The sequence below is a fragment of the Tursiops truncatus genome, chromosome 4, assembly GCF_011762595.2.
Source record: "Tursiops truncatus isolate mTurTru1 chromosome 4, mTurTru1.mat.Y, whole genome shotgun sequence".
Taxonomy (NCBI): domain Eukaryota; kingdom Metazoa; phylum Chordata; class Mammalia; order Artiodactyla; family Delphinidae; genus Tursiops; species Tursiops truncatus.
The window spans coordinates 70,678,520-70,706,388 of record NC_047037.1 but is presented as its reverse complement, the minus strand read 5'-3'; the positions used below and the strand labels follow the sequence as shown (position 1 = coordinate 70,706,388).

At 51.0% G+C, this 27,869-nt stretch overlaps 1 protein-coding gene across 1 annotated transcript in view; it reads left to right on the top strand.

Moving 5' to 3' along the window:
• XXYLT1 (xyloside xylosyltransferase 1) overlaps window positions 1-27,869 on the top strand; it is a 192,005-nt gene that overhangs the window by 23,439 nt on the left and 140,697 nt on the right. The window contains exon 2 of the mRNA XM_019922765.3: window positions 9,270-9,417. Within this exon, the coding sequence (XP_019778324.2) occupies window positions 9,270-9,417 (148 nt within the window). The remainder of the gene's footprint in view (window positions 1-9,269; window positions 9,418-27,869) is intronic.

Below are 27,869 nucleotides of genomic sequence, written 5' to 3'. Positions count from 1 at the left end.
TCCTCCATTACAGGCCAGAAAATGAAACATGAGCGGGGATAGAGGGCGGGGCTGGAGAGAATGACTTGGCACGTGTGTGAGATTATATAAGTCCCCCCCACCCTTGCCCCTGGGCAGACACCCACAGGTCCTTCAGCTGCTCCTCACGCTTTTGCTACCTTGGTCTTCTCCTTTGGACAGACTCTGGAGGTTGCCCAGGGCCATGCTGCACGTGTATCCAGAGCTGAACCCATCCAGTTCCCTGAGGCAGGCCGACTGGCACTGAGTCGAGTGGGGCCCTCTGTCACCCCCCTTCTCAAATCATCTAGGGGCCGCCTGCAGTAGAATCACTTGGGGTGGCTTTTTTTTTTTTTTTTTTTGCCGTAAGCGGGCCTCTCACTGTTGTGGCCTCTCCCGTTGCGGAGCACAGGCTCTGGACGCGGAGGCTCAGCGGCCATGCGGCATGTGGGATCTTCCCGGACTGGGACACGAACCCGTGTCCCCTGCATGAGCAGACGGACTCTCAACCACTGCGCCACCAGGGAAGCCCTGGGGTGGCTTTTAAATAAAGAGTCTTGAGCCTCAATGTCTGGGGTCAGGACCCAGGAGTCTGCCTTTTTACCAGACTCCCCAGGGAGGGCCTGCACGCACTGAAGATGCGGGACCTCGGGTCCAGACCACCCTCCTGGCAGTACGGCTGGAGCTCACAGGCTTGCTGGACACACCCGCCCTGGTGAGGTTGTTCTGCTGTCAGTCACCCACCGTCCAGGGGGCCTTCTCTACGGGTGCCAGGCCTTCCCGTCTTATGTTCTGCTTCTTCCTCGTCTTATCCTACCTCGGTCATACCGAGGTTTTGGAGAACTGGAATGCGGCCCATCTCTGCTGCAATGTTGGGAATCTTGTAGGGGTCCCAGAACATTAACTGTACACCTGGTTATCCAGACACTGCTGATGGCGCAGTAAGTGTGAGGTGGACGTGGCGGCGGGGAAGGAACTGGACAAGGACGCCCTGTAGTGAGGGTAGCGGGAGGGGCGGTAGCTTTTGCGCTGTTAGTAAACTGGGTCATGAGAATGGTGTTAGAAATTACTTTGGAAATTAGGTGGGCTGGCTTCTTTTTTCCTCTTCAGCTGCTTGCGGTTCTGCCTGACACAATCGAATTATATCTAGGACATCTTGCAGAAGATGAGCAACAGGACAGGTGGCATGGTGGGGGGGCAACCTGGGGATTTACAATTTTCTTTTCTCATGAAAACTGCTCATCAATGATAATTTTTGGTTTTTTCATTTAAAACTAACAAATTTACGGTGTTTTTCACTTATCCTGGGAGATCTTTGTTTTCAAAGGGAGCTAAAGTTATTGGAGGGGGACAACATGCAGCCACTGATAACTGATAGTGTGTTTAGGACTTTGTAGTGATTTGAAAAAAAGAAATCAGTGTATCTCTCCGTTGCTCTACCCATCTTTCAGTCATCTCTCTATAGCTCCTTTGTCCAGGACGTTCATTCATTTAAGGAGACACCTTTGATATCATTTCTGACATAAAATTAAAAGCTAGGGCATAGTTATTCTGAAGCAGCTTGCAGGTTGGGTACAAAATGTAATGGGCAACAGCTCTCCTTCTGACAAAGTGAGATATTGCAGCCCAGGCCTGCCTGACATTCTAACCAGCAGGCTAAAGGTGCAAAGAAGACCCATATTCCTGATGGTTTAGAATAAGTCCCATGGGGAAGAAACTCCTCTCCTTTGGGAGAAGAGCCAGGATGGAAGTGGGGAAGCACGTGACAGGCCCGGGAGAGATCCTGGGGTTAAGAAGGAGCCTCCAAGTTCTCCAGACCTGCAGGGCCACCGCTTTGCGTCCTGGGGCAGGTTGTCATTGTCACCCCTCCTCTCTGGATGCCTTTATCTCTGCTCATCCATTTGCTCATTCCTTCCTACAACAAGCAGTTGCTCAACTTCTACAGGGCATGAAGCGGTTTGCTAAGAGCTGGGTGCATAGCGATGAGCAGGAAAGGCAAGGTCCTCCCTTCATGGTGCCTCATAGGCTGGTTGGGGCCTGGGGAGAGACAGCAAAAAATGACTAAATACTTAAAAATTAACGTGTCAGGTGGTAATACATGCTCTGGAGAAAAGAAATCTGATAAGTGAATAGCCAGGACTGGTTGTGTGTTGGGGGGCTGGGGGGCTGGGGAGAGTAGCTCCTTGTTTGGTCGGGGAAGCTCTCAGGGGGTGACATTTGAACCAGCACCAGAAGAGCTAGAAGGACCTAGGCATGCGATGATTCTGGGGGAGAGTGTTCTGACAGAGGGAACAGCTGGTGCAAAGCCCTGAGGTGTAATAAATGTCTTTGGCATGTTTGTAGGATGGAAAGACTGCCAGTCTGTTAGCAGGTTTTTCTTTCCATTGTAAAAATATGCCTTCACATTCATAGTGCACATCAATGAGAAAACAAATTTTTTTTTCCCAGGAAATCATTTCCCCTCCAACTGTTGTTGAAATTGATTACTCAGATTACACAAACGAGGAATGTGCTTGTGGGAGCTGACCGGCCTGTGGTGGGGTCCACTCGGTAACCCCCCCCGACACCCCACGCCAGCCGAAGGCTGCAGAGCCAGGCAGCTCCGATTATTGCCGTATCGTATCTTGGGTTGTTGATTACAGAGTGTATTCTTTTATCAAATCTAGGTATTCTTGCATGGGAAAGGCATTCTAGCTATAGTGGGAGGAAGGGAGTGATAGTGTCAACTCTCCTTTATTGAGCTCCTCCTACATTCCTCACCAAAGCCTGTGAGACCACCGCCATGATTCTCTCCCATTTTGTAGACGAGGTAGTTTCGGTATTTTGACCAGGGTTGCCAGGTGATGAAGTGGTGGAGTTCCCATCTGAACCCAGAACTGCCTGCTCCAGCCCCGACTGGACTGCCCAGCACAGGTGTGATTCCACCCAAAACTGGTGCCCACAGAGCAGGGTGATAGCCCTGTGGGCGGCGACTTTGCCAACCCCCTGGAGGACGTTGCCGTCGGCACTTTCCTGCCGAGTCCAGATGTTGGCATGCAGCCCTCCTGCCGAGTGCCCCGGCAGCCCCTCGGGAGAAGCGGACGCCTATTTGCTGTTCCTGCGGTGCGTGGACCCCGGCGATTTGAACAGGCTTCCCAGAGCGCTGCGCTGGCACTCTGTCCTTTAACAGCTCCTCCAGGGACATCCGAGCATGGGGAGGTGCTGTGGCCGCCCCGTGGCCCTGTGCCTGCCGCTGGAGGAGCTGCTGCTCTTCAGGCAGACATTGGCGTTTCCTGGAAGCCTGGCGTCTCCCTTTGTGCAGGGCCGGCCCCACTGCCTCCCTCCTTGGCTCCAAGAGCTCAGTGTGTCCTGATTCCCAGTGGGCACACCAAGTGCTACATGAGTTTTCTCTACCACGTTCAGCTGCGGCTTGGCATGGCTTATGTCCCCAGTGGCTGTGCAGCGGAGCAGTGGTCTGGCTCTTTAGGCCTGTCTGTGCCAACGAGACCAGGGCCTAGACCTCTGCCCCTGCCGGGCACCAGGCTCTGCCGTTCTGGGGGCTCTGGCCTCCCGTGTAGGAAGTGTTGAGAAGGTGCTGTGCGTGGTGGTTGTGAGGCAAGCTTCACCTCTCCGCCCTTCCCCAGACTGTCCTTTGCAAGAGAGATGAGTCTTTCCAGTCTCTTATTTTACACGGCACTCTCTGAACTACATGCTTTATTTCGAACAACAGAGTACAGCTTGAGACCACCTTAGCCTGAAGCAGCCTCAGTCATTATTTTTTTTTTTCTTTTTTTTTTTTTTTTTTTTGCGGTACGCGGACCTCTCACTGTTGTGGCCTCTCCCATTGCGGAGCACAGGCTCCGGATGTGCAGGCTCAGCGGCCATGGCTCACGGACCCAGCCGCTCCACGGCATGTGGGATCTTCCCGGACCGGGGCACGAACCCATGTCCCCTGCATCGGCAGGCGGACTCTCAACCACTGCGCCACCAGGGAAGCCCCTCAGTCATTATTGAATGGGGGCGCTTCTAGGATGTACTTGACAGCATTCATTAAAGGTAAAAGGAGGCAAAGCAACTTCACACAGATTTAGCCACTGTTTCTGGGATTTTGATCTCATAATTATAAATGTGGAATATTGATATGAGCAAGTGTTTTAAAGAGCTCACAAAAACATTTATAAGGGGCTGGATCCAAAACATCTTGAATGGATGCCGAGGATGACGTGTGCTGAAAAACTACTCTGGATGACTCAGCTTGACTCTGGGATTGACGAAGGCATTCATGTTGAGGAGGCACGTGAAGCGTTTGAAAAAAGTCAGTTTGTAAGCAGGGTGGGGGGTGGAAATAATAACGGATAGGATTTTTAATTTAAAATATGTATAAATTTATTAATAAAAGGTACAAGTAATGATTTGGCTTTTAAATCTACATCCCTAAAAAAATATGCTCGGTGTAAACTGTTGTCTTGGTTCTTCTCTTTGGTCAGTTGCCTTCAATATGGGCATCACCTTGTGGTCCTGGGTTTCTAGGTTATGTGGTACTTCTTCCTGCAGCCTCTGAAGTGAGGGATTTGAAAAGGAGGAGGAGCAGAGGGAGGGGTGCCATGTTCTCTCCCCCCTCCCTCTTTTTTCCTCTCTTTCCATCACTCTTGCTTCGCTTCCGCCTGCCAGACACCAGCCCCTGGCTGGGCTGGGGGCTTCAGAGAGTGCCAGACTCCATCCCTGCCCTTAGGAGACCACAGTTTGCAAACCTGTTTTAGACACTGGCAGGCCTGGGTGTTTTGATTCACACTTGCAGTGTCTGTGGTTTGCTTCTTGCTGCAGAAAGTATATTCCATGGAACATACTAATTTATCTTTAAGTAGATCTATTTTCTGAAATATTCATTGGAGCGGGCTCTGCCGTACAGTGTTTGGAACAACATACCTAGTACAGTTTGTCCTCATAAATCTATTAATGCTGATGGGATGTAATTGTCTCCTGTGAAGCTCTGGGGTGAGATGGGGGCCCAGGTAGGGGAGGAAGCTGGCCGCTTCTCTCTCTCCCTCGTAACTTAGCTGTGGCAGGCCCTGCTCAGTGTGTGTGTGGGTGTGTGTATGTGTGCGCGCGCGTGTGCGTGCATGTGTGTGTGTGTTTGTACATATCCATATGTACATATTTTCCTTTTTAATGAATACAGAGGCTTCCATTTCTGAAGGCCCTCTTGTCAGCTTCCAGCTTCTTGTCAAATTCCAGCTTCTAGCAGTGGTTGGAGGTGTAATGAGGCTCAGAGGGAAAAGCTGGCTCATGAGTGAAGACTGATCTGTGAACTGAGGGAATTCAGGGGACCGAGGAGGGGGTGAGGGTGGGCACAGGATGCTAACTAACACTTAGGAATAAGTGCAGCGTGGAAACCCCTGGGCTAGGTTTTTTTTAAAAAATTTTTTTATGGTTATCTCTATTTATCTATCTATCTATTTATTTATTTATTTATTTTTGCGGTACGCAGGCCTCTAACTATTGTGGCCTCTCCCGTTGCGGAGCACAGGATCCAGACGCGCAGGCTCAGTGGCCATGGCTCCCGGGCCCAGCTGCTCCGCGGCATGTGGGATCCTCCCAGACCGGGGCACAAACCCATGTTCCCTGCATCGGCAGGCAGACTCTCAACCACTGCGCCACCAGGGAAGCCCCTATTTTTTTTTTTTTAACGTCTTTATTGGAGTATAATTTCTTTACAGTGGTGTGTTAGTTTCTGCTTTATAACGAAGTGAATCAACTATACATATACATATACCCTCATATCCCCTCTCTCTTGTGTCTCCCTCCCACCCTCCCTATCCCACCCCTCTAGGTGGTCACAGAGCATGGAGCTGATCTCCCTGTGCTATGCGGCTGCTTCCCACTAGCTATCTATTTTACATTTGGTAGTGTATATGTCCATGCCACTCTCTCACTTTGTCCCAGCTTACCCTTCCCCCTCCCCATGTCCTCAAGTCCATTGTCTACGTCTGTGTCTTTATTCCTGTCCTGCCCCTAGGTTCTTCAGAAACATTTTTTTTTAATTAGATTCCGTATATATGTGTTACCATATGGTATTTCTTTTTCTCTTTCTGACTTACTTCACTCTGTATGACAGACTCTAGGTCCATCCACCTCACTACAAATAACTCAAATCCGTTTCCTTTTATGGCTGAGTAATATTCCATTGTATATATGTGCCACATCTTCTTTATCCATTCATCTGTCGATGGACACTTTTAGGTTGCTTCCATGTCCTGGCTATTGTAAATAGAGCTGCAATGAACATTTTGGTACATGACTCTTTTTGAATTATGGTTTTCTCAGGGTATATGCCCAGTAGTGGCATTGCTGGGTTGTATGGTGGTTCTATTTTTAGTTTTTTAAGGAACCTCCATACTGTTCTCCATAGTGGCTGTATCAATTTACATTCCCACCAACAGTGCAAGAGGGTTCCCTTTTCTCCACACCCTCTCCAGCATTTATTGTTTGTAGAGTTTTTGATGATGGCCATTCTGACTGGTGTGAGGTGATACCTCACTGTAGTTTTGATGTGCATTTCTCTAATGATTAGTGATGTTGAGCATCCTTTCATGTGTTTGTTGGCAATCTGTATATCTTCTTTGGAGAAATGTCTATTTAGGTCTTCTGCCCATTTTTGGATTGGGTTGTTTGTTTTTTTGATACTGAGCTGCATGAGCTGCTTGTAAATTTTGGAGATTAATCCTCTGTCAGTTGCTTCGTTTGCAGATATTTTCTCCCATTCTGAGGGTTGTCTTTTCGTCTTGTTTATGGTTTCCTTTGCTGTGCAAAAGCTTTTTAAGTTTCATTAGGTCCCATTTTTTAATTTTTGTTTTTATTTCCATTTCTCTAGGAGGTGGGTCAAAAAGGATCTTGCTATGGTTTATGTCATAGAGTGTTCTGCCTATGTTTTCCTCTAAGAGTTTTATAGTTTTATAGTGTCTGGCCTTACATTTAGGTCTTTAATCCATTTTGAGTTTATTTTTGTGTATGGTGTTAGGGAGTGTTCATTCTTCCTTTTACATGTAGCTGTCCAGTTTTCCCAGCACCACTTATTGAAGAGGCTATGGGCTAGGTGTTTTATCTGCTTGTCCCAAGTGGTCCTAACAGCCACCTGGGATGGAGGTGTCATCATTACTGTGTTATCCATGAAGAAATTGAGTCTCCGAGAGGTCTAGTAACTTGTGCAAAGTGCAGCTCATTTAATTCAGCGAGCCTGTCCTGATGGCTTGGGGTTGGGCCCAGGGCAAAGAGCAGTCATAGCCCCTGGCCTCCAGGAGTGCCCCATCCTACCGATGCAGAAACAGGACCTGCAGAGGAGACGGACAAGGAAATGGCGCCTTCCTCCCTATGACACAGGGCGTGCAGGGCAGCGTGATGAATTGTGGGAGGCCATGGGGAGGCCGGAGTGGGTGCCTACCAAGGCTGGAAGACTGGATGGGAGTTCACCCGGCAGCTGGTGGCTGGGAGAATGAGTTCCAGACAATGCAAAGGGCAGGTGCAACACGTAAGGACAAAGGACACCAAGGTGTGGTGGGCAGGGTAAGGACTGCCTGGTTCAGTTCTGCTCAGTCCCCAGGGGAGGGAGAGTTGAGGGGTAGCCAGAGCCACTAGTGCAGGGCCTTGCTGGGGCATTTGGACTGTAACCCAGGGCACTGAGGAGCCATATGAAGTTTTGAAGCCAAGGAGAGAGAGAAATGAATTTGTACGTTTGGAAAATTACTCAAGGGGCACAACAGAGTCTGGCTTGGAGGGGGGCAAGGCAGGAGGTGGGAAAGCTTGTGGGGTTTGTGATTCCCATGCAGCCAGGATGTCAGGTGTGTGAGGTGTGTGGGGTGTACGAGGCCAAAGCCATAGTTTGGTACCTGTGTTGAGAAACAGCAGAACAGGTCTGGAGTCCCCATCCCAGGCTGAGAGATTACAAAAAAGGAAAAAGTCAAATAGAAGAAAAAAAGCAGTCAGTAAAAGGATAAAGGAAAATAGTGCATTAGAAGGGAAATGTCAAGAAGTTGTAAAAAGACTTTTATGAAGAGATAAAAAATTTAAAGAGTTCCAGCTAGGGAATGATAAGGACTAACAGAATATGAAAGATTTCTTTCTTTTTTTTTTTTTTTTTTTTGGTGTACGCGGGCTTCTCACTGTTGTGGCCTCTCCCGTTGCGGAGCACAGGCTCCGGACGCGCAGGCTCAGTGGCCATGGCTCACGGGCCCAGCCGCTCCGCGGCATGTGGGATCTTCCCGGACCGGGGCACGAACCCGTGTCCCCTGCATCGGTAGGCAGACTCTCAACCACTGTGCCACCAGGGAAGCCCTAAAATATTTCTTTTTTAAGTTTTTAAAACACTTTTCTAAAACACTTTTCTAAGTGTTTTAGAAATTTAAGTGGATCTGAGGATAAAAAGCAAACACTTAAGTGAGTTAAGACAAAAACAGATTTCTGGCCAAAAGCAGAACCTAAACTAGGAAGAAGCAGACGGGGCAGCTGGCCGCTGCAGGGCCTTCAGAGGTGCTTATTCCAACCGTCTGACCACTGACGCCTCTGGGACTGTGGGCTGGGTGGGTGACACCGTGGGCTGGCCCGGGCAGAGTCGAGGGAAAGGGCAGAGGTAAGCGACAAAATGGAGCCTAACTGCTTTGGGGACTTCTCGGGCACCACCCACACCTGTCTTTTCTCCTGCGGGCAGTGCCACTGAGAGTGTAGGCTAGCCAGATGGGGCCTCGCACGGCCCCTCCTTTCACTGTCGGCGCCCTGTTCAGGCAGGTTCTTGGCCCTGGAGTCTGGGTGGTGGCGGCCGAGCAGCTCATGGCCGTTTCGCAGGCTCCTCCTGTCCTGTTAGCCACCAGGGAAGAGGGAGGTGGAAGGTCATCAGCAGATGTCTGTGAGCGTTGAAGACTGGGTGCGTTTATTGAGCGCCTCTCGCGTGCAGTGGAGCGTGCTTTAACCTGGTTTCCAGTCTGGGCACAGAGCTTCCTCCAGGGTGGCCCAGTTTGAAGTTCAGAAGCTGCTCCCATTCCCCATTCAGGCTCGCAGTCCTCTTCCACTACACCCCACGTGCCTGCCTGCACACCCTCACACTCGGCATCCCCGTCCCCATAGCCAGCCTCTGCGGACTCCCCACTGCTCCCTGTTTTGTTAGCTCTTAGGGATTCCAAGTCCTATGCTCGTGGGCCCCCTGCTCGTGGGCCCTGGAGAGGTCTGCCCCCTCCTCAACCGGCGCGCGTGCCGGGTGCCCGGGTAGGGTACTCACTTCCGCCATTTCCCGTGCCCTTCTGCAGGTTGTCTTCCATGACGTCGGTGTGCTGACGGACAGGCTCTTCCCCGTCGTGGAGGCCATGCAGAAGCACTTCAGTGCTGGCTCCGGGACCTACTACAGCGACTCCATCTTCTTCCTTTCAGTGGCCATGCATCAGATCATGCCCAAAGGTAACCTGAGCTGCGGGGCAGTAGCCCCTGGGGTGTGACTTTGCATCTGTTTTCCTGGCCTCAATACTGCTGGTGTCCCATATCAGAGAGAAGAGCTCCACTCCAACACGAGGGAGAGGGCGAGGGGGCCAGCCAAGCCCTCTATGTGCAGAGTTTCCTGCACAGAGACTCTAGGGCAGGGCCCTGGGCTGCACAGCTCCTGGAGTCCATTCACAAGTTCACGGTGTGAGTTGTGCAGTGTGGAGTCCCTGGATCGGGGCATCTGGGCTCCAGCTCGGATTCTGCTCCTTATACGCAGCCCCCTCTGGGACTCAGTTTGCTTATCTGTAAAATGGCAGGTTGGACTAGATAACCCTCCATCCCAGTCTGTTGATCCTGCTTTTTCTGGTTTGAACCTGTACTCATCTGACTTTAAAATATCAAATCTATAGGTGTTAGAGGTGCAAATTATGACTTAGTAATAAGACTTTTTCTGAAACGCTGATGCATGGTTAAAGTATTTTCTGGGCTTTAGTCCCTCCAGGGCAGAAGAGATGTGATTGTCTGATCTGTGGTAGGTTGGCCTTGTGTGGAAGTGCTGGCAGGTTATCCTAGGATTAGAAGACTTGAAGGGGGTGAGGGTCTTATTCATGGGGTGTTCCAGACTTCTGGGTTCATTTCCTCCGAATTGCCCATGATTGATTCTGGAGCGCTGGGTATTGCCCCCAGCCCCCATTTCTGGCTGCGGTGAACCATGAGCTGAGCATTTTAGGGGTGACGAGGGGAGTTCTGGGGTCTGGGGGTAGCAGCTATCCAAACTGTGACTAGTTGAGTTTTCTGAGGTTCCCAGACCAGGCGGGACCTGACAGCTGAGGGGCCAGCCCGGCCGCTTGGTGGAGGCCCGCTGCTCAAGCCCAGCAGCCCAGGGTGGGAGAGGAGTCAGGAGCACCACCATTTGAATTCCTGGTGAAGCAGGAACCCAGGAGTCAGAGGATGAGGCTGGGCTCCTGTTGGCAGGTTGTCAGAGCACAGGAAGATCTAGCCCACCGTTTTGGCTGGGACTTTGTCTCTGTAGGGCAAGTTCCTGCATCACAGAGGCCTCTGATTGTTCTCTTAGCTGTAAGGCAAGAGCTCAGGGAGCTTCAGTGAGCTCAGGTCTGAAGGAGATGGGGGACAAACTCACCTAAAGGACACGGGGAGGAGAGCTGGCGTTTGTGATTCTGTGAGGAGACCAGGTGCAGCTCGGTCAGCTCCCCAAGTCTCCCCCGCTCTGCCACAGCCCTGGAGGTTACACATGAGAGCTGACCGAGGAGTTGAGTGATGAGCAGTTATTTCTCTCCCCTCAGGTGGGCAGGTGTGATCTCTCTGGGCAGGCCCTGTGCAGGTGCCGTGGGCCTCTCAGACTAGAGGAAGGTGTGGCTCCTCCTCTCCTGGATTCCAGGGGAGAAGACAGACGTGGGTGCTGGTCCCAGCTCTCCCTCTAACCCCTGTGTGTCTTTGCTGAGGCCTCAGTTTCCCCACCTAGAAATGAGGAGTCTGAACTAGTGAAGAGTCCAGGGTTACGGGAATCTCCTATGGGATTCTGTAGTTCTGGGGAGAGAAGGAAGAGGGGTCTACCCTTTCCCTGCCTCTCTCTCCCATCCCCACATCACTCCTAGAAGTCCATCTTGATCGCTCTGTAGATCAGGCTTGGGAGCAGGGTTCTATTTGGGCAAAAGGTTTGGTGGTTAAACTTGCACTTTGAAACGTCTTGACTAGATGGGCCTTACGGGCTGCCCAGTCCTGTTGTCCTGCATGCACAATTGGCCTTGAATGAAGCTCTGTGACAGAAGAACTGGCAAAGGACTGGGAGATCTGGGAGGAGGCGTGCCTGACCTTCCTTTCCCTCTTTCTCCCTCCTTTCCTCACCAGCTGGTAGGTCTCTGCCCATCATGTGCTAAACTCTAGGCCAGGTTTTGCTTTGGGGCAGCCAGAGGGAGAGGGCTGTCAGGACAGAGAAGATACTGCTGCCTCACAGCCCTGGCATGGACCAGGCTGTGAACTGTAAGTGCAGATGACAAGAGTTAGGGACCCAGCTTGCTGCCCCTCTGCCTCGCTCACTCTGCCCTGCCCCAGAGCCTGGCCTTGCCCCTGGGGCCATGTCTGCGGAGAAGAGGCTTTGCCTGGAGCTTTGTTGTCCATGCAGTAGATCAGATCACAGGTGTCCCTCCAGGTGATCTGTGGGCTCTGAGGGCCCGATGTCAGGGGGTGGGGAAGGAGCTGTGTGAGATGTGCCGACCCAAACACGGACTCTTTTCTTGGGTTCTTTAGGCAAATGATTCACTGCCAGAGGTTCATTTTTACATCCACTCAAAGTCCACTTCCTTAGAAGCACGTTATTAGGAGTTAACTAAAGTTTGATAATCATCAAATAAAACGCACAGTCCTGGAGTTCCCCTCGGAGTTTGGGTGTTTCCACCGAGCAGTCTGGCTGCTGCACAGCACTTGGCAGTGTTGCAGAGCTCCTACCAGGCAGATCTTTTGGAATTCTTGCAATTTTCGGAAGGATGCTTTGTTTTCCAGCACCATTAGTGCTGTCTTGAGTGTGTCATGGCTCTTTATTGCTGCCTTTTTTGTATTCATTGTTTTCAATCATAGAAATGGCTGTTGTTTTGTGCTTTTTTTTCTAAATTAATTTATTTGTTTTTATTTTTGGCTGTGTTGGGTCTTCGTTGCTGCGTGCAGGCTTTCTCTAGTTGTGGCGAGCAGGGGCTACTCTTTGTTGCGGTGCGCGGGCTTCTCATTGCAGTGGCTGCTCTTGTTGTAGAGCATGGGCTCCAGGCGCACGGGCTTCAGCAGTTGCAGCATGCAGCCTCAGTAGTTGTGGCTCGCGGGCTCTAGAGCACAGGCTCAATAGTTGTGGCTTGTGGGCGCTAGAGCGCAGGCTCAGTAGTTGTGGCACATGGGCTTAATTGCCTCACGGCATGTGGGATCTTCCCGGATCAGGGCTCAAACCCGTGTCCCCTGAATTGGCAGGCGGATTCTAACCACTGGGCCACCAGGGCAGCCCCTGTTTTGTGCTTTGTTGATTGTTTTGTTCTTGTGTAATTGCTGCATTCTTGCTATTTTGGTTTATTTTGTTTCTTTTACAGTGTTCTTTTTCCTCTGGGAAAGTGAGAATGGGATGTGGGTGGATCACAAACCCTTGGTCTTGCCCGGGAGAGCTGGGTCAGAAAAGCTTGTGTTCCCCTGAGTCATGTCTCAGGAGGTCCTGTCAGGTGTTTGCCCCCAAACTCCAGGTTGTTTCTTTCTGTGCATTGAAGCCTCTTTTCCCCTCCCCTTTCTGAAGCATGTTACCCTTCTGTACTCAAACTGCCATTACAGTATGTTTACTTATTTTTCTATTTTTAAAGTAACAGTCATTCATAAAAAAAAATCTGAAAACTACATTAAAATAGAAAAAAGTTATCCCTTTATTACTACATAAATATCATTACTGTTAATTCTCTGATTATCTTCTAATATCTTCCCAGCACGTAGCTTTTTGAAAATTTAAGCAAAGTAGGAGTTATACTACATATTTAAAGCATTTTGAGTGAGTCTTTTTTATATATCAGCCTATGAAATCGAACCTTCATTTCAGCTTAAGCTCAAAAATGAAAGAAGTAGTACGAGTAGATCTGTATTATGACTTTTTCAGTTGATGTCAGTCATCACCGTTTTCTGTGTAATCACAGTGTTTGAAAATTTTTGGACCGATTCCATTGAGTAGATGAACCTTAGTTCATCTTATCATTTCTGTGTTCTCAGCTACCTAGATGCTTTCTGTTTTTTCCTACAATCATCAATTACACTGTGATGAATTCCCTCATGCATAAAGATTCTTTTCTTTACTTAGGGTTATTTCCTTAGGCTAGCTCCCCTCAGGTGGAATTCGTGGGCCAAAGGTGAGCCTTACAGAGCCAGCCTGTGTCAACTGCCCCAGCCCCACTGTCTCAGCCTGCACGTGCCAGGTTCTGTACAGTTTGCTAAGCCCGTTGTTGTCTGGCCTCTCAGGGGGACCTGAGGCAGCTGTATTCGAGCTTCAGTTGCTGTCCCCACGTGACAGGAGAGGAAGCTAGGAGCTGAGGGCAGGCCACTTCGCCGAGTTCTAGGGTGAGCTGGGCCTCCCCGCAGGTTCCTGAGGCCTTGGCCAACCGCGCTCGTTCTGACAGCGAGACCTGCATGCCAGCCTCTCATACCCGCGCAGCCCCTTGAGGCTTCCAAAGCGTGGCCTCCTCTCCTCTTCTGGGCCCCTTGCTGCAGCCCTGCGGAGGGGGCCTGGCTGGGCTGGGTGGGCGATGGTTAACCCCTTGTGTTTTGCCCCGACTGTCCCCTTCGGCTCAGACCACATCCTCAGAGACAAATGAAGGGGCCTTGCTGGTGGAACGCACTGGCTCTGATTTTAGTCAGACCTTGTTTTTCTTCCATTGCTTGTCGGAGGAGCCACGTGTGGCTGGCTGGCCCTGCCGCTCACACTTGCCTGCCCACGTACCCTACATACACAGACACGCAGCCTCTCGCTCTCCTCACTCACACCCACAGGGCTTTTACCTCCTGTCAGTGGTGTTGGGTTTGTCGCCACTGGAAGCGTTACGCAATGGAAAAGAAAATATTTTTTTCCCAACTGGAGCTGGAGGGTGCAAAGAGCAGCTTCCCTCTCCTTGTCACACAGCTCCAAGGAGCTATTGGCCCCGGCTTAGAGACACGGACCGTAAAAACAGCCCTTACCCAGATTGAGCCATGATGCCTGGTCCATGGTTGAGGTGGGGATCCCCTGGGCAGGGAAGGCAGGTGCCCAGACAGTCAGCAGTGGGTAGGGTTGGCCACAGGCCCCGGGAGACTTTCTTGGAAGGCTCTCCTGTCCTGTGGTCAACCCTTCGCCAGTAGACATCCTTTGCCAAGGGTCTGATGTTTGCACGACATGGTGCTGGGCACTCCGGGTGTCCCAGAGATGTTTGCTGGGTTGCCGCTTGGTGGGCTCCTGGTGGTGGGATGGGTGGCATGGTCCAACAATTAGGCAGGACGTCATGAAGACCACCAGGGAGATCCACACCGTGCTGAGCATTCAGGAGAGGATGAGTCCCAGGCATTTGGCAGGAAGTAGGAGGACTTCATAGGGGAAGGTGGTACTTGAGGTAGCCTTTGAAGGGTGGGTAAGATGTCATGGTGGAAACAGGTAGTGAGCAGTGCGGGCAGGTGGGAAGCGTGTGGTGAGTGAGTGGGAGACAGCACACCACCTCTTTTGACAAACACATTAGGGCACGTGCTGGGAAGCAGTGATGGAAGAGATGGGCGAAGGGGGTTTGCATGTGTATGGGGGCTTGGATGCCAGACGCGGGGCTTGCTCTGAACACAGGGGACAGAGCCTTTGTGAACATTCCGGCAGGGAGGAACTTGACCAGATCCATGCTTTACGATGGGTCTGAGGCTGGGAGTGGATTACCGGGGGAGCTGTTGGTGTCCAGCTGCATATCTTTTCTGGGTGTCCATTGGCTGGACAGGCTGTGAGAGACCCACAGGTGGACTCCCTGGCCTCAAGCAGCAGCTAATCTGGAGTGTGTGTGTATGTGCATGTGCACGTGTGTACCAAGCATGTCACATCCAGAAGGGGAACTGCAGTGCCGGGTGAGACCTGACAGGCATCCCAGCTTTTGCACTGCCTCCCTCTTTCCATGAGAGGGGCTGCAGATGGTGTTACACTGGCTGCTGTGGGAACAGTTACGAACTAATTTCAGCTTTTAGCAACTCTGTGGGTCAGGAACAAAAGGAAGTGAAGAGTCTATGAGAGTAGGCAGAGCAGACAGTCTTCCACTCTGAGCTCATAAACCCCCGTAAAACCAAGGCAGATATTTCTGCCATGGAACCTCTTGCGCAGTCAGTCCAGTGCTAACTGAACTTGGTGTGAATTAGCCTCCAGTCTGATTGCTTTCCTCTGACACTGAATGGAGATAGATGACCCAAGGGAATGGGATGAATATGACAAATGAGGTTGAGGGAAAGGTGGAAGGAAGGAGGAAAAAAGGATTTTGGAGCCTGGTGCTCTCCTGGGGTCTTTTGGAGATAGGCTCAGGCATGTCTTGAGAAACCCCTGAGTCTAGGCAGAAGGAGGTTGGGAGGAAGGAGGCCAACTGCCTGATTAGACCTTGATGAGGTCTCAGTCCTGGAAAGGTCGAGGAGACCCTCCTCTCCTCTTCTAGTACTTTCCTTCCTAGACCCCATGAGTCTGGCTCCTGGGCCCTGGAACCCAGGCCTGGGCCGTAGAGCTCGGCTTTAGCTGTGTATCTACTTGGCTTCTGTCGGCTAGCCTGGGCACCTGACCATTTTTACCCTGGAGTCTGTTGAGCTAGGGGTATAGAAACCGACTCCATGGGAGATGGGCGTTTATAGACCTTGGGCCCCAGTGGAGTCTGGGCAGCTGCCCGCTCTGGTTTGTGCCCGTTATAGGGTCATGTTTCCAGGCGCCTTGTGTTTCTGTTGGTTTCCCGGCCTGCAGTTGAGGACTGAAGTTCTGTACAATCCTGTGTCTACACAGAGGAGGGGTGGGTTCGAGTGTCGCAGCCTCTCCTGACTTGGCCTGTGGTCAGGGCATTCCGAGAATTAATGAGATGATACCTCCGATAGCCCTCAGTACTGTGCCTGGCACGTGGTGAGTGCCCAGTAATTGTGGCAGTATGAGACGGGCCTCCAAACACAGCACTGAAGGGTGTGGGGCTGGAGTTATTCTCAGACTTAGGCCACCCACTTTTGCCTTTTGGAAAGAGCCTCTGATATGGGAGAAGGAGATTTTCTGGATGATCCTGGGCAAGTCATGTGACCTCTTGTCTCCCAGGTGAGGATTGCCATCCCTGACCTGCCTTCCCCTCAGGGTTACTGTGAGCCGGAAATAGAGTAATGCAGCTTAAAATGCTTCTCCCCCCGCACCTCCCAAGACCAGCTCCCAGAATCAGAGTACTTGAAATCTGTGCAATCATAGCACATTATTATTACCAACATGGTCAGCCCCATCCTGCTTATGCTTCCTAAGGAGATTTGTGAGTAAAAAGATCAGGCAGGGGCTTCCCTGGTGGCGCAGTGGTTGAGAGTCCGCCTGCCGATGCAGGGGACACAGGTTCGTGCCCCGGTCCCGGAAGATCCCACATGCTGCGGAGCGTCTGGGCCCGTGAGCCATGGCCGCTGAGCCTGCGGGTCCGGAGCCTGTGCTCCGCAACGGGAGAGGCCACAATAGTGAGAGGCCTGTGTACCGCAAAAAAAAAAAAAAAAAAAAAAAAAAATCAGGCAAATGCAAAATGTTGTAAACTCCCTGAAAGTGTAGGACTTGGACCCTGAGTGTCCTCTGCCCCAGAGTCACATTCTTGAAGACACGTGTGATACTTGCTGTTGTAGAACAGAATGAAAAGGCAACTGGTGATGAGTAGAGGGTGGCTCAGTCCTGCTCCCAGCACCCTTTCTCCTGGCATCATGGGTACCATCACCCCTGAGCACCCTTCTTTCAGCGATCTGTCCCTGGGGCCTTGGTGTCCTGAGGCCAGAGGCAGACGATTGGACTCTTGTGAGGACATTCTTGGACCTACTTTGGGTTGGCGGCGCTGGATGGAAAAAGCTGGTGTGAATCTCAGGTAATTCGTGCACGGGTGCATCTCAGCTCAGGTTTACAGGCCCACGTGAGAAAGAATGGAGTCAGGGCTAGGAAGCCTGCAGGCTGGAGATAAAACCAAAATGGGAAAATCCACACGGGCAGCTCTCATTCATTCATTTCTGCTTTGAAACACTGAATCAGTGTGCAGTCTTTTGCAGAAAGCCTTTAAAATTCCATCTCCTGTTTTTCTTTTTTCCTTGGGTGAAATTTGACAAATGTAGTAAAAGCTATATCCGGTGTGGGCTTCTTTGTTCTGTGCTTTTTGTGCTCTTACTCACTACCGTGGGGGGTCATTAATATTCTCCACTGTTGTCTCATAGCAGTTTTATAAACAGAAAAGGCTTTTAAGGCTGGGTTTTGGAACTTTATAATTTCGCTCAGTTAGAACCCAAATCAGGAAGCTCGTCTATAACCAATGTTTAATCATCCCTCAGTGAGGCAGACATGTGTCTGGTAGGAGGGGTCCTGCAGCAGGATGTACATACATTCTGGAACCTGGGGTGCAGTGGAGAAGGGGTGGGGATCCTGGGGGTGGCCTCTTCTCTGCCCCTACCCCATCAGGCTCAGTATCGGGAGAAAGCAGAAGCAAGGGACCCCCTAAACTCATTGATGCTGTTTTAACTGGTTTGCCAGTTCCTGAAATCCTTAATGGGAAAGGCGGCAGCTGTACCCACAGTTAGTCCCACGGCCTCTGCGTACTCCAGGGATGAAGGGACCTGAGGGCTGGTTTAGTGTGGATGTGGAATTGGCTGTGGTGAGGGGGCCTCTCTCCGTTCCCCGATTCCTCTCCAGAGGACAGTGATGTAGACTGGCCTGAGGACCCTGTTTACTAGTGGGCACGGTCACTGCGTAAGAGGTCTCATGCATGAGTGTGCCTTCCCTTCTCTCTGGAGTTTTCTGCTGGCTCCTGAGACAGGAGACGTGGTGGGAACAGGGCTGCCTCAGCAGGGCGGGGTGGGGAGCACTGTTGCCCTCTCTCTCCCGCACCCCTCAGGCTTACCTGTGCGGGAGGAGAGTGAGGTCCTGCTGAGACTTTGGGCCTCAGCCACGTTCTCCAGCCTGGTTTGCCAGGGAGTCCTGCATCGCAGCCCAGCTGATAACAAGGTGGTACTTGACTTTCCCACCCGCCGTGACTGCTGGGGTGCCTAGATGTCTCAGAAGCCTCCTCAGGAGGGCTCACTGGGCTTCTCCGAGTTCTCTGGTCAAGGTAACATCTCGGACTGCCTAACCCCCTCCTGACTCCTAACAGAGGCTCTGGGTGAACAGCCTCGCTTCTCCGTACCGCTGACTCTCTGTTTAGAAAATGGGGATAAATGACTGTACAGACGTCATAGGGTTGGACGGGGACTGAGATGGCGTCTGCAGAGTCATAGTCCCTGGGACTAATAACATATGTCACTAGTACCTCTCCTCTCGGCGGGTCCAGTGCATAGCAGCACATCAAAAGCTCTGGTAAGTGCTGAAGTTGAAAAAAAAAAAAAAAGTTTAACTTAGTTTCACCCAGTATTTCTCAAATGTAACTTATCACAGAACCCCTTTCTGAGGAATCCTTATTCACATTCTGAGGCAGGGCTGTTTCACGGGACTCACTTTAAGAAATGCTGCCCTCGAACTAGAGTAGTAAACACACCACACTGGCGTAGCTCTCTCGGGGTGGGGGTGGAGGGGGGGGGGTGGGGGGTGGAGGGGGGGGGTGGGGGGTGGAGGGGGTGGGTGGGTGGGGGGTGGTGGTGGTGGGCAAGCGGTGCAGGACGCCTCAGCCCGCAGGGAAAGGCACTTCCTGTCAGACTTTCCTCTTCTCCCTGCAGCGCAGCCCGGGGAGCCTCCGGCTGGGCCTGCCACTTTAATTACTCGCTTCTCTGTTGCTTATACCACAACGACTTCCTGAGCAAGTCTGAAGTAGCTTTGGGGCTGCCCAAAGTCTGCCTCAGACCTAGAAGCGTGAGGAAAACTTTCTCTGGGTCACGAAACGTGGTGGGGCCATGGGGAACAGAGTCGTTTAGAAGGAGGGCGATGTAAGTCTGGTGCCCTTCCGCAAGCAGGGCACCCTTTGTGGCAGTGACGAGCTGGTTTCAGGGCAGGGGGACCCAGAGGGCGGCCGTGCCGTCTCGAAACGGACCCTTGAGGGAACCGGACCTGCGCACCGGAGAAGACTTGCTGCCTTCTTTTTCTTTATTGAAGTAGAATCGATTCACGATGTTGTGTTAGTTTCTGCTGTACAGCAAAGTGATTCACTTATACACATACATACACATTCTTTTTCATATTTTTTTTCCATTATGGTTTATCACAGGATATTGAATATAGTTCCCTGCGCTAGACAGTAGGTCCTTGTTTATCCATTCTATATGTAATACTTTGCTTCTGCTGACCGCAAACTCCCCCTCCATCCCTCCCCCTTGGCAACCATAAGTCTGTTCTCTAAGTCTGTGAAGACTGGATGCCTTCTGAAGGGCCGTCCTGGGAAAGAGGAAGCCGGCCCGTTCTGTGAGGCCCTGAAGGCCACCCCAGGTACAGCTGACTACAATTTCTAACTCTGTTGCCACCTTTCTGTGAGCCCCGTGGGCAAGGCCTTTCCCTGGCCAGGGTGCAGGTCCTCACCTACAGCCTGAGGGGTTGGATAAGATCCAGAGTGTAGACTGGCCACTTATGGCTATGGACCACTATCTGGCCATTTTAGCAACCTCGCAGGGGCTTTCAGTGGCATCGTAGCTGGAAACCAGCCGTTCTAGCCTCACCGCTCTTGGTTCCCTGTCTTTACGTTGCCTCCGATGCCTGTGGGTTGAAGTCCTGTTTAAGGGTCTGCCGGTCAGCTCCACTCTGCTCCTCCCCTCCGGAGCTCTGCTTTGTTCATCCTCCTGCAGCCGCACCAGCTTCCCTGCCCCCTCTGCCTGGACCAGCCCCCCCAGGGATCCTCAGGGCTTTGCTCCCTCACCTCCTTCAGATCTTTGTCCAGTTGTCGCCTCCTTGGTGAGGCATCCCTGAGCCATCCTGTGTTAACAGTGTACTCACTCCCTGTGGAGCACCCTGCTGTGACCCCTACATGGCTTTATTTCTCTTCATGCTGTGACCCCTACAGGGCTTTATTTCTCTTCATAGTCCTTATCCCGTCTGACAGAGAATGTATTCTACTTTCTTCTTTGATCGTCTGTCTCCCATACCCAAATGTAGGTTCCACGAGGGCAGCGAGTCTTATGTGTTTTGTTCATTGCTCTGCTCCGGGTGCCTAGAATAATACCACGCACATAGTGGGCATTCAGGAAATCTCTGTCAAGTGAATTAAATGAATACGTTTCTGTTAGCCATGTATCTTTTTTAAAAAAAAAAATTAATTATTTATTTTTGGCTGCGTTGGGTCTTCGTTGCTGTGCGTGGGCTTTCTCTAGTTGCGGCGAGCGAGGGCTGTTCTTCGTTGCGGTGCGCGGGCTTCTTACTGTGGTGGCTTTTCTTGTGGAGCACGGGCTCTAGGTGCGCAGACTCAGTAGTTGTGGCTCATGGGCTCTAGAGCACAGGCTCAGTAGTTGTGGCGCACGGGCTTAGTTGCTCCGCAGCATGTGGGATCTTCCCGGGCCAGGGCTTGAACCCGTGTCCCCTGCATCGGCAGGTGGATTCTTAACCACTGCGCCACCAGGGAAGCCCCTAAGCGTGTATCTTGAATTAGCCTATTTTGTGGGTCACCTTCGTATGACAGAGCCGACTCACTGCCTCAGCACATTTTCTTAAGCCCATTTGGAACTGCCTGGGGATGAAGTCCAGCAGCTTCTGATAAATTGCAGAGAACCTGGATGTTTCTTGTGAGTTAGTCACAACCACGAGCTTGGGTTTTCTGGACGACCACTTCTTGATGGGTCCCCTCAAGTCTTGAGGAAGCACGGTGGGTCCTGATTGCCTGCTGCAGCCTATGGTGCCCTGACTGCCAGTGTTCAGCATGGCATGAGGGGCAGGAGTTCTCCTGTGGAAGAAAGCAAAAGGAAAAACAGATACTCAGGAGCTTGCCTGGGTGAAAACATCTGAGTAAATACTGAACAAAAGTTAGGAACATGTGTCCAGTGGTTGCAGTGAAAACCGTTTTCTGGCAGCTCCTATGGAACAAATTTGAGGCATTTCAGTCTTCTTATTCTGAAAGGGGACGACTGAGCAGATTTCTCATAAAATGCTAAAAGTAATAAGGTGACACAGACCACTTTCTGTTAACTTAATGCCAGGGGCTCTTTGCAAGCTATCGAAGACAGTTGCCAGATTGAATAGTAGCACCTTCCATTTTGGTCCCCCCATTAGATTCTGCCTTTTGACTTTTCAAGATCCTCTTTTAAATTCTTGGCTACCAGTCAAAGGTATCAGCCAGCATTTATTGATGTCAAGAGGTTAAGCAGCGTTTATTCTCGGTAACTTGTCACCTGTGAAGGGGTGGCCATCTCTTGCCATACACTGGGCGCTGAGTGGGTGCAGCTGCCCTGCCCTCCGGGTGCTTGCCTTCTGGTTGGGAGAGAGCCCAAGCGAATGGGTGCTCGCAGAGCCAGAGGTTGGAGGTCAGCAGCCCTGGGGCTGGTCTGGGGAGATGGTGTCAGATTATTTGCATGGAGAATGGACCAGATACCATCAGTTCTGCCAGCGTTCAGAGGGGATACTTCGTTGAGGAGGATGAGGTGGGTTTCTGCCAGGCCTTGAAGGCTGCGGGGTTGAGGGTGAGGGAGGAGAAGGGCAGGTATTCTGGGTGAGGGTGGTGCTGGGCAGCCCGCCTCTCAGCCTGGGCGGAGGCCATCGTGCTCTAGGGATGCTGTCTCTTCAGGTGGCAGCAGATCCCAAATCCATCAGTCCAGCGTGTCCAGCAAGCACCTCTGGGGTTGACATTAAGTACATTAACGAGCATCTTCTCCTTGTCCCTGTCTTTGTGCATCGTCCCCTGGCAGGAGAAGACTCTATTTCTCTATGCAAGCCGTGTGTGTAATTGCTGATGACCAGGTCCTCTTGGTTAAGCATCTTGGAATGAATCTCAGGCCTGCTCTTCCTTCCTTTTCCCCACCCACTTACTCTGGCTCCCGACGTCCTTTGGAATGTGCCTGGCTGTGCCTGGGCCTCCAGAGAGAGAGAGCGCTGCAGGGATTGAAGCCTTGCTGCCCCTGTTAGCCGCCTTACCCACTCCCTTCAGCAGAGTTTCTGGCTGCTCCCCATAGCCATGCTGTTTTCCAGCCCGAGTGGCTGCCTGAAATAGTTTGTGGTCAAACGTGCCCTCGGCTTTCCTACTTCCTGGCCTTGCTCAGCTCTTCCTTTGGTGCGTAATGCCTTCCCACATAACCCCCCAGTCACCGCGCTGCCTAGCAGAAGGGCTTCCAGAGGGCAGCCTCTGCAAGCACGCAGGGTGTCCGCAGGGCAGCCTCTGGACCTGGACCTTTGGGGGGTGAAAACCTCTTGAGAGTCCTAAGTCAAGTGGATGGGACATGACGTGAACCTGAACTTTTTTGTAAAATCTGAAAGCCCTTGGTGGATGGGTGGGGATGATTCCCATCGCATGTGGATAAGCACTCTCAGCAGGCAAGGGATTCCACTAAGTGAATAGAGTCAGCCACGTGGGTGTGGAGTTCTGGTGATAAGATACTGTTCTAGAGCTGCTTGTCGCTCAGGGAGCTATCTCAGTAGCTCTAAAGGTGGCTTTAAACCTTGGCTTTGTGGCTTCTCTGCCTCGCACCAGCTTCTTGCCTTACTTCAGAACTGACTTCTTTTATTTTTTTTATTATTATTATTATTTTCTTGGCAATACGTGGGCCTCTCACTGCTGTGGCCTCTCCCGCCGTTCCGGAGCACTGGCTCCGGACCCGCAGGCTCAGCGGCCATGGCTCACGGGCCCAGCCGCTTCACGGCATGTGGGATCTTCCCAGACCGGGGCACGAACCCGCATCCCCTGCATCGGCATGTGGACTCTCAACCACTGCGCCACCAGGGAAGCCCTATACTGCTTTTTTAAAACGTGTTTTTTTCTGTTCCCACAGAACTGAAGCTTGCGTGGGGCTTTGGTTTGTTATAACTTCCCCACAACAGGCATCATCTCTTGGTAGTTTCCATTTCAGAGCCTGAAAGAGAATCTTCTGGCCAGCCTCCAGGCCGTGAATTGTTGACATTTTTTGTCATTGATCCAGTCAGCTGGGACCAGCGCAGGTGGGCCCATGTAGTCCCAAACCCGGCCACGGGTGCCTACCCCTTCAGCAAGAGTGTGAGAGGGGACAGGTGTGTGATTGCTGCTCTCAAGACACAGAGCAGCTGTCTGAGGTGGCCCTGGAGGGGAGGGGAAGGGGAAAGGCGTGCATCAGATGTGGGTCTCGCCCTCATGACCTTTCTAGTGAAGGAATTTAAAATTCCTGTCATAGAGGTATGGACTTTGGGGGGTGTCGTAGGCAGCCTCTAAGCTGCTTCCCACTGATCCCCACCTCCTGGGGTTCATGCCCTTCACCTGAGTGTGAGCTGGACTTACTGACTCCTAGTGTGTAGAATATGGCAAAGATTCTGAGGTCATGTTACTACAGACTGTGGCCTCCATCTTGGAGATCTTTTTTCTCTCTGAGCCCTTGCCCTGGAGGAAGCCGGCTGCCATGTTACGAGCTGCCCTGTGGAGTGGCCTGCATGGTCAGGAATTGAGGTCTCTGGCCAGCAGCCCAGAGGACCTGAGGCCCACCAACAGCCACTTGAGTGAACGCTGAGACGGTTGCCGCCTGTGCATCTACTAAGCTGTGGCTGAGGCGTCTCAAGTGCTGTGAGATCATGAATGTTTGCCGTTTTCAGCCGCAGGGTTTGGGATTAGCCTGTTACGCGGCAACAGGTAACTGATCAGGGGGTGTAAGCACAGAGCTGTGAGAGGATAAAGGAGGGCGCACCTTTGGCCAAGGAATCTGGGCAAGGCTTTGAGAAGAAGGTGGCATTTGGGCGTGGCCTGCCTTTTCTCCCTGCAGTGGCCTCTCGTACAGGGTGGGCCATCTGTACACACAGAGGGCAGGGAGGGCTGATCTGGCCATTTTCCAAGGTGGATCAGATGAACACGTGGTTCTTCTGTTGCGTGGCCTCTGAGAACGTCTGTATCTTCTGTTGAAGAAGGGCAGGATAGGCTCGAGCCTCCCGCTCAGCCTGACACGTGGCATCTCTGATGAAGGTTGGGTCTCCTGGGCCCCTGAGGCCTCCATGATTGCGCTGCCGGGCTGCTTAGTGCCCGACCCTGAGTAGAGAGCCACAGCTCTGAGCTCACAACTTAGCTGGGTGCCTCTGACATCTATTTCTCTTTCTTACTGACGGTGTGGCCTTAGGCAAGGCAGTGAGTGTCCTCTCTGGGACTTTTCCTGCACCTTTTATTATGAAAAATTCAAATATATACAAAAGTAGAATAACGTAATGAACTCTCTCATACCCATCACCCAGCTTCAATAGTTATCAACTCATGGCCTATCTTATTTCATCTCTACTCCCACCCACTGCCTTCTCCCTCAACCCTGGGTTATTTCAAAGCACACACCAGATATCATATTATTTTATTCTTAAATACTTTGATAAGTATCTCTGACAGATAAGTACCTTTTTTTTAACATAAACACAGTATCTTTATTACATTTAACAAAATGAACAATTCCTTATTACCGTCTAATATCCAAGCAGTGTTCACATTCTTCAGTTGTCTTAGAAATGTGTTTTCATAGGGTTGTTCAAATCGGGATTCAGACAAGGGCTACATGTCTCTTAAGTCTTCCTCTCTCTCTTTTTGTAAATTAAACTTTTAAATTTGAGATATTTGTAGATGAATATGTAGTTGTAAGAAAGAATATAGAGATCCTTTACCAACTTTCACCCAGTGGTACCATCTTGCAAGACTACAGTACATGACAACTACGATACTGACATTGATGTAGTCAAGATACAGAGCATTCCGTCATCACAAGTCTCCTCCTTCATGTTGCCCTTTTAGAGCCACATCCACTCCTCACACTCCCCACCCCAGCCCTGGCAAGCACTCATCTGTTTTCCATTTTCTATACTTTTGTCATTTCAAGAATGCTATATAAATGGAATCATAAAGTATGTAACCTTTTAAGACTGACTTTTTTTTCACTCAACATAATTCTCTGGAGACTCTTTCAAGTTGTTACGTGTATCAAAATCCATTCCTTTTTATTGCTGAGTAGAATTCAGTAGTATAGATATGCCCCAGTGTGTTTCACCATTCACACATTTAAGGATATCTGGGTTGTTTCCAGTTTGGGGTTATTATGAAAAAAGCTGCTAGGACATTTGCATACAGGTTTTTGTGTGAACATAAATTGTTATTTCTCTGGAATAAATGCCTGAAAGAACAGTAGCTTGGTCTTAGAGTAGTTCCATGCTTAGTTTTATAAGAAATTGCCAGGCTTTTCCAGAGTGGCCGTACCGTTTTACATGCCTACCAGCAATGTGTGAGTGTCGCTTGAGTCTTAGCCTATAGGTCTTCTCTCCTTCTTCCCCTCTTTTCTGCCCTACCAACTTGGCATAGAAACCATGTCCTGATTGTCTTGGATGATTGAGATGATACATGTGAAACTGCTTTATAAACTCTCCCTAACTGAGATTATTGGTGCTTCTCTTTTGTGGGATATCTGAAAATGACATCACAGCACCTTCGGGAAGTACGGTAGATGCTTCCTGACTATCCGCGCCTGCGTTTCCCAGCCTGGCTAGATTCTGCAGGGCAGCTGGATCACCAGGGTAGCCGTACATCAAGCATGTTTAGTACAGCTTGGTTTTTAAAGAACATGGGGGTTGGGGTGGGAATGAGATACTCAGGTTGCCTGAGTGACCCATGAGACTGTAGTCCCCGCCCACCACCCTGCCTGCTAGGATGGGTCGTCCAGTCACCTTTCATCTTTCTTGACCTGGCTGGCAGTTCTGCTGACCGGAAGGTGGAGATGCCAGCGTGTGAGTGTACATGTATGCGCATGCTGCCCTTTTAGCCACAGGTTCACACCAGATTTGCTTAAGATGAGGACAGTTTTCTAGAACACTGTGTGCAGCAAATTCCAGGTTCTGTTAGAAATTAAAATGCGAGGCTTTTCAAAGCACTTTCCTCGTCTCCTCCCTTGTGCTGTGTCTGCCACACGTGTAACTTCCTCAGGGTCGTAATCCTCCCCCATCACTTGCTGAGCTGTTGACCGATGTCCCTGATGTTAGTGCCAGCTTCTGTTCCAGGGGCTGACCTGACTAAATGTCCCAGGTTCCTGGGTGACTTCAGACAAGAAGCACAGCAGTTACCTGGCCTCCAGCCCCTTCAGCATCAAGAATGACAGTCCCAGCGTTCCGCAGCGGGGGGCTGTGAAGAATCGGTAATAGATTTACGGAAAAACACTGCACAGAGGAATTGTGTTGAAGAGACACTGACAGCAGAGAGGATGGTTTTGTCAGGCTGTTGCACCTTACTTTTTTTTTTTTTTTTTATAGGGTAACTCTGTGGGTCTCTGTGAGGTTTTTCAAGACAGGGTATTAATTAATTTATTTATTTTGGCTTTGTTTGGTCTTCGTTTCTGTGCGAGGGCTTTCTCTAGTTGTGGCAAGCAGGGGCCACTCTTCATCGCGGTGCGCGGGCCTCTCACTATCGTGGCCTCTCTTGTTGCGGAGCACAGGCTCCAGACGCGCAGGCTCAGTAGTTGTGGCTCACGGGCCCAGTTGCTCCGCGGCATGTGGGATCCTCCCAGACCAGGGCTCGAACCCATGTCCCCTGCATTAGCAGGCAGATTCTCAACCACTGCGCCACCAGGGAAGCCCCTGTACCTTACTTTAAATGCCAAGGGATTGCCAGATCTCTGTTCCTTGTATTCTAGAAAATGAGATTTCAGTGTTGTTAGACTCGCTTCTTTTGTGGGTTTTCTCTAGTGCCAGCATGCTCCCCTTTTGTATTGCTGTCTGTCCCAGGCCTGGGGTTGGAGTTGCGTCTGCTGCTCTCTTGAAGGATATGTGGACTCAAAAGGGTTTTCAGTGAGGTGCCGTGGTGGGTACAAGTCATTGAATTAACAAATAATGGTCATGAAGGTCCGGCAGTGGAGGACACTTGTGTGAACGTTCATATCCAAGCAGCACAGAGGTGTGAGCAGGAATTGCAGCCAGAGGGCAGTTAGAGTTTCTTTGGGGCTGCTCTGCACGGAATCTGCTGTCTGTTCCTGTCTAATTGTCGCTGACACGTCGTCCCTCTTTGGGGGCAGGGGCTCTAGGAGCCAGGGTGTTGCCTTGGTGGCACTCTGCCCCTCTTCTTTGGGCCTCTGTGACTTCCAAGTGGTCTTTCTGTGGGCGATCACTCTCTGGGTAGCAAGCTTGGAGGACCTGAGGGCCCAGGGGGCACACTGTTTATCACACAGTCCCTTTCACACGTGTCTTACTTTCTATAACACTTTTGTTAACACCTGCTGTGGACTAGGTGGCCTGTGAGAAGCGCTGAGATGCAGCCTGCATGGCTCTTGGTCCCGCAAAGCCTACAGGCTCCTTAGGGGGAGACCCCATTCCCAGTTGTTCCCTCCCAGCTGCCCTCCCCTTCTCCATATTCTTGCTGCCATCTCCTTGGGTCAGATCCTTGTTGTACAATGTTACAGTGATGATAGATGCCATGATTTAGAGAAGCCTCACCTTGTGCCAGGCATGTGCTGAGTGCCTTACTACATTGTATTAACTCCCATTAGCTCAGAGGGAGGTACAGTTCCCTACTTTACAGGTGAGAAAACTGGGCCCAGAGGGATCAGGTAAATTGTCCCAAGACACCGCACTGATGGGAGAGCTGGACAGAACATGGACTGCCTGACTCCAGGGCCTGCTTTTTACAACT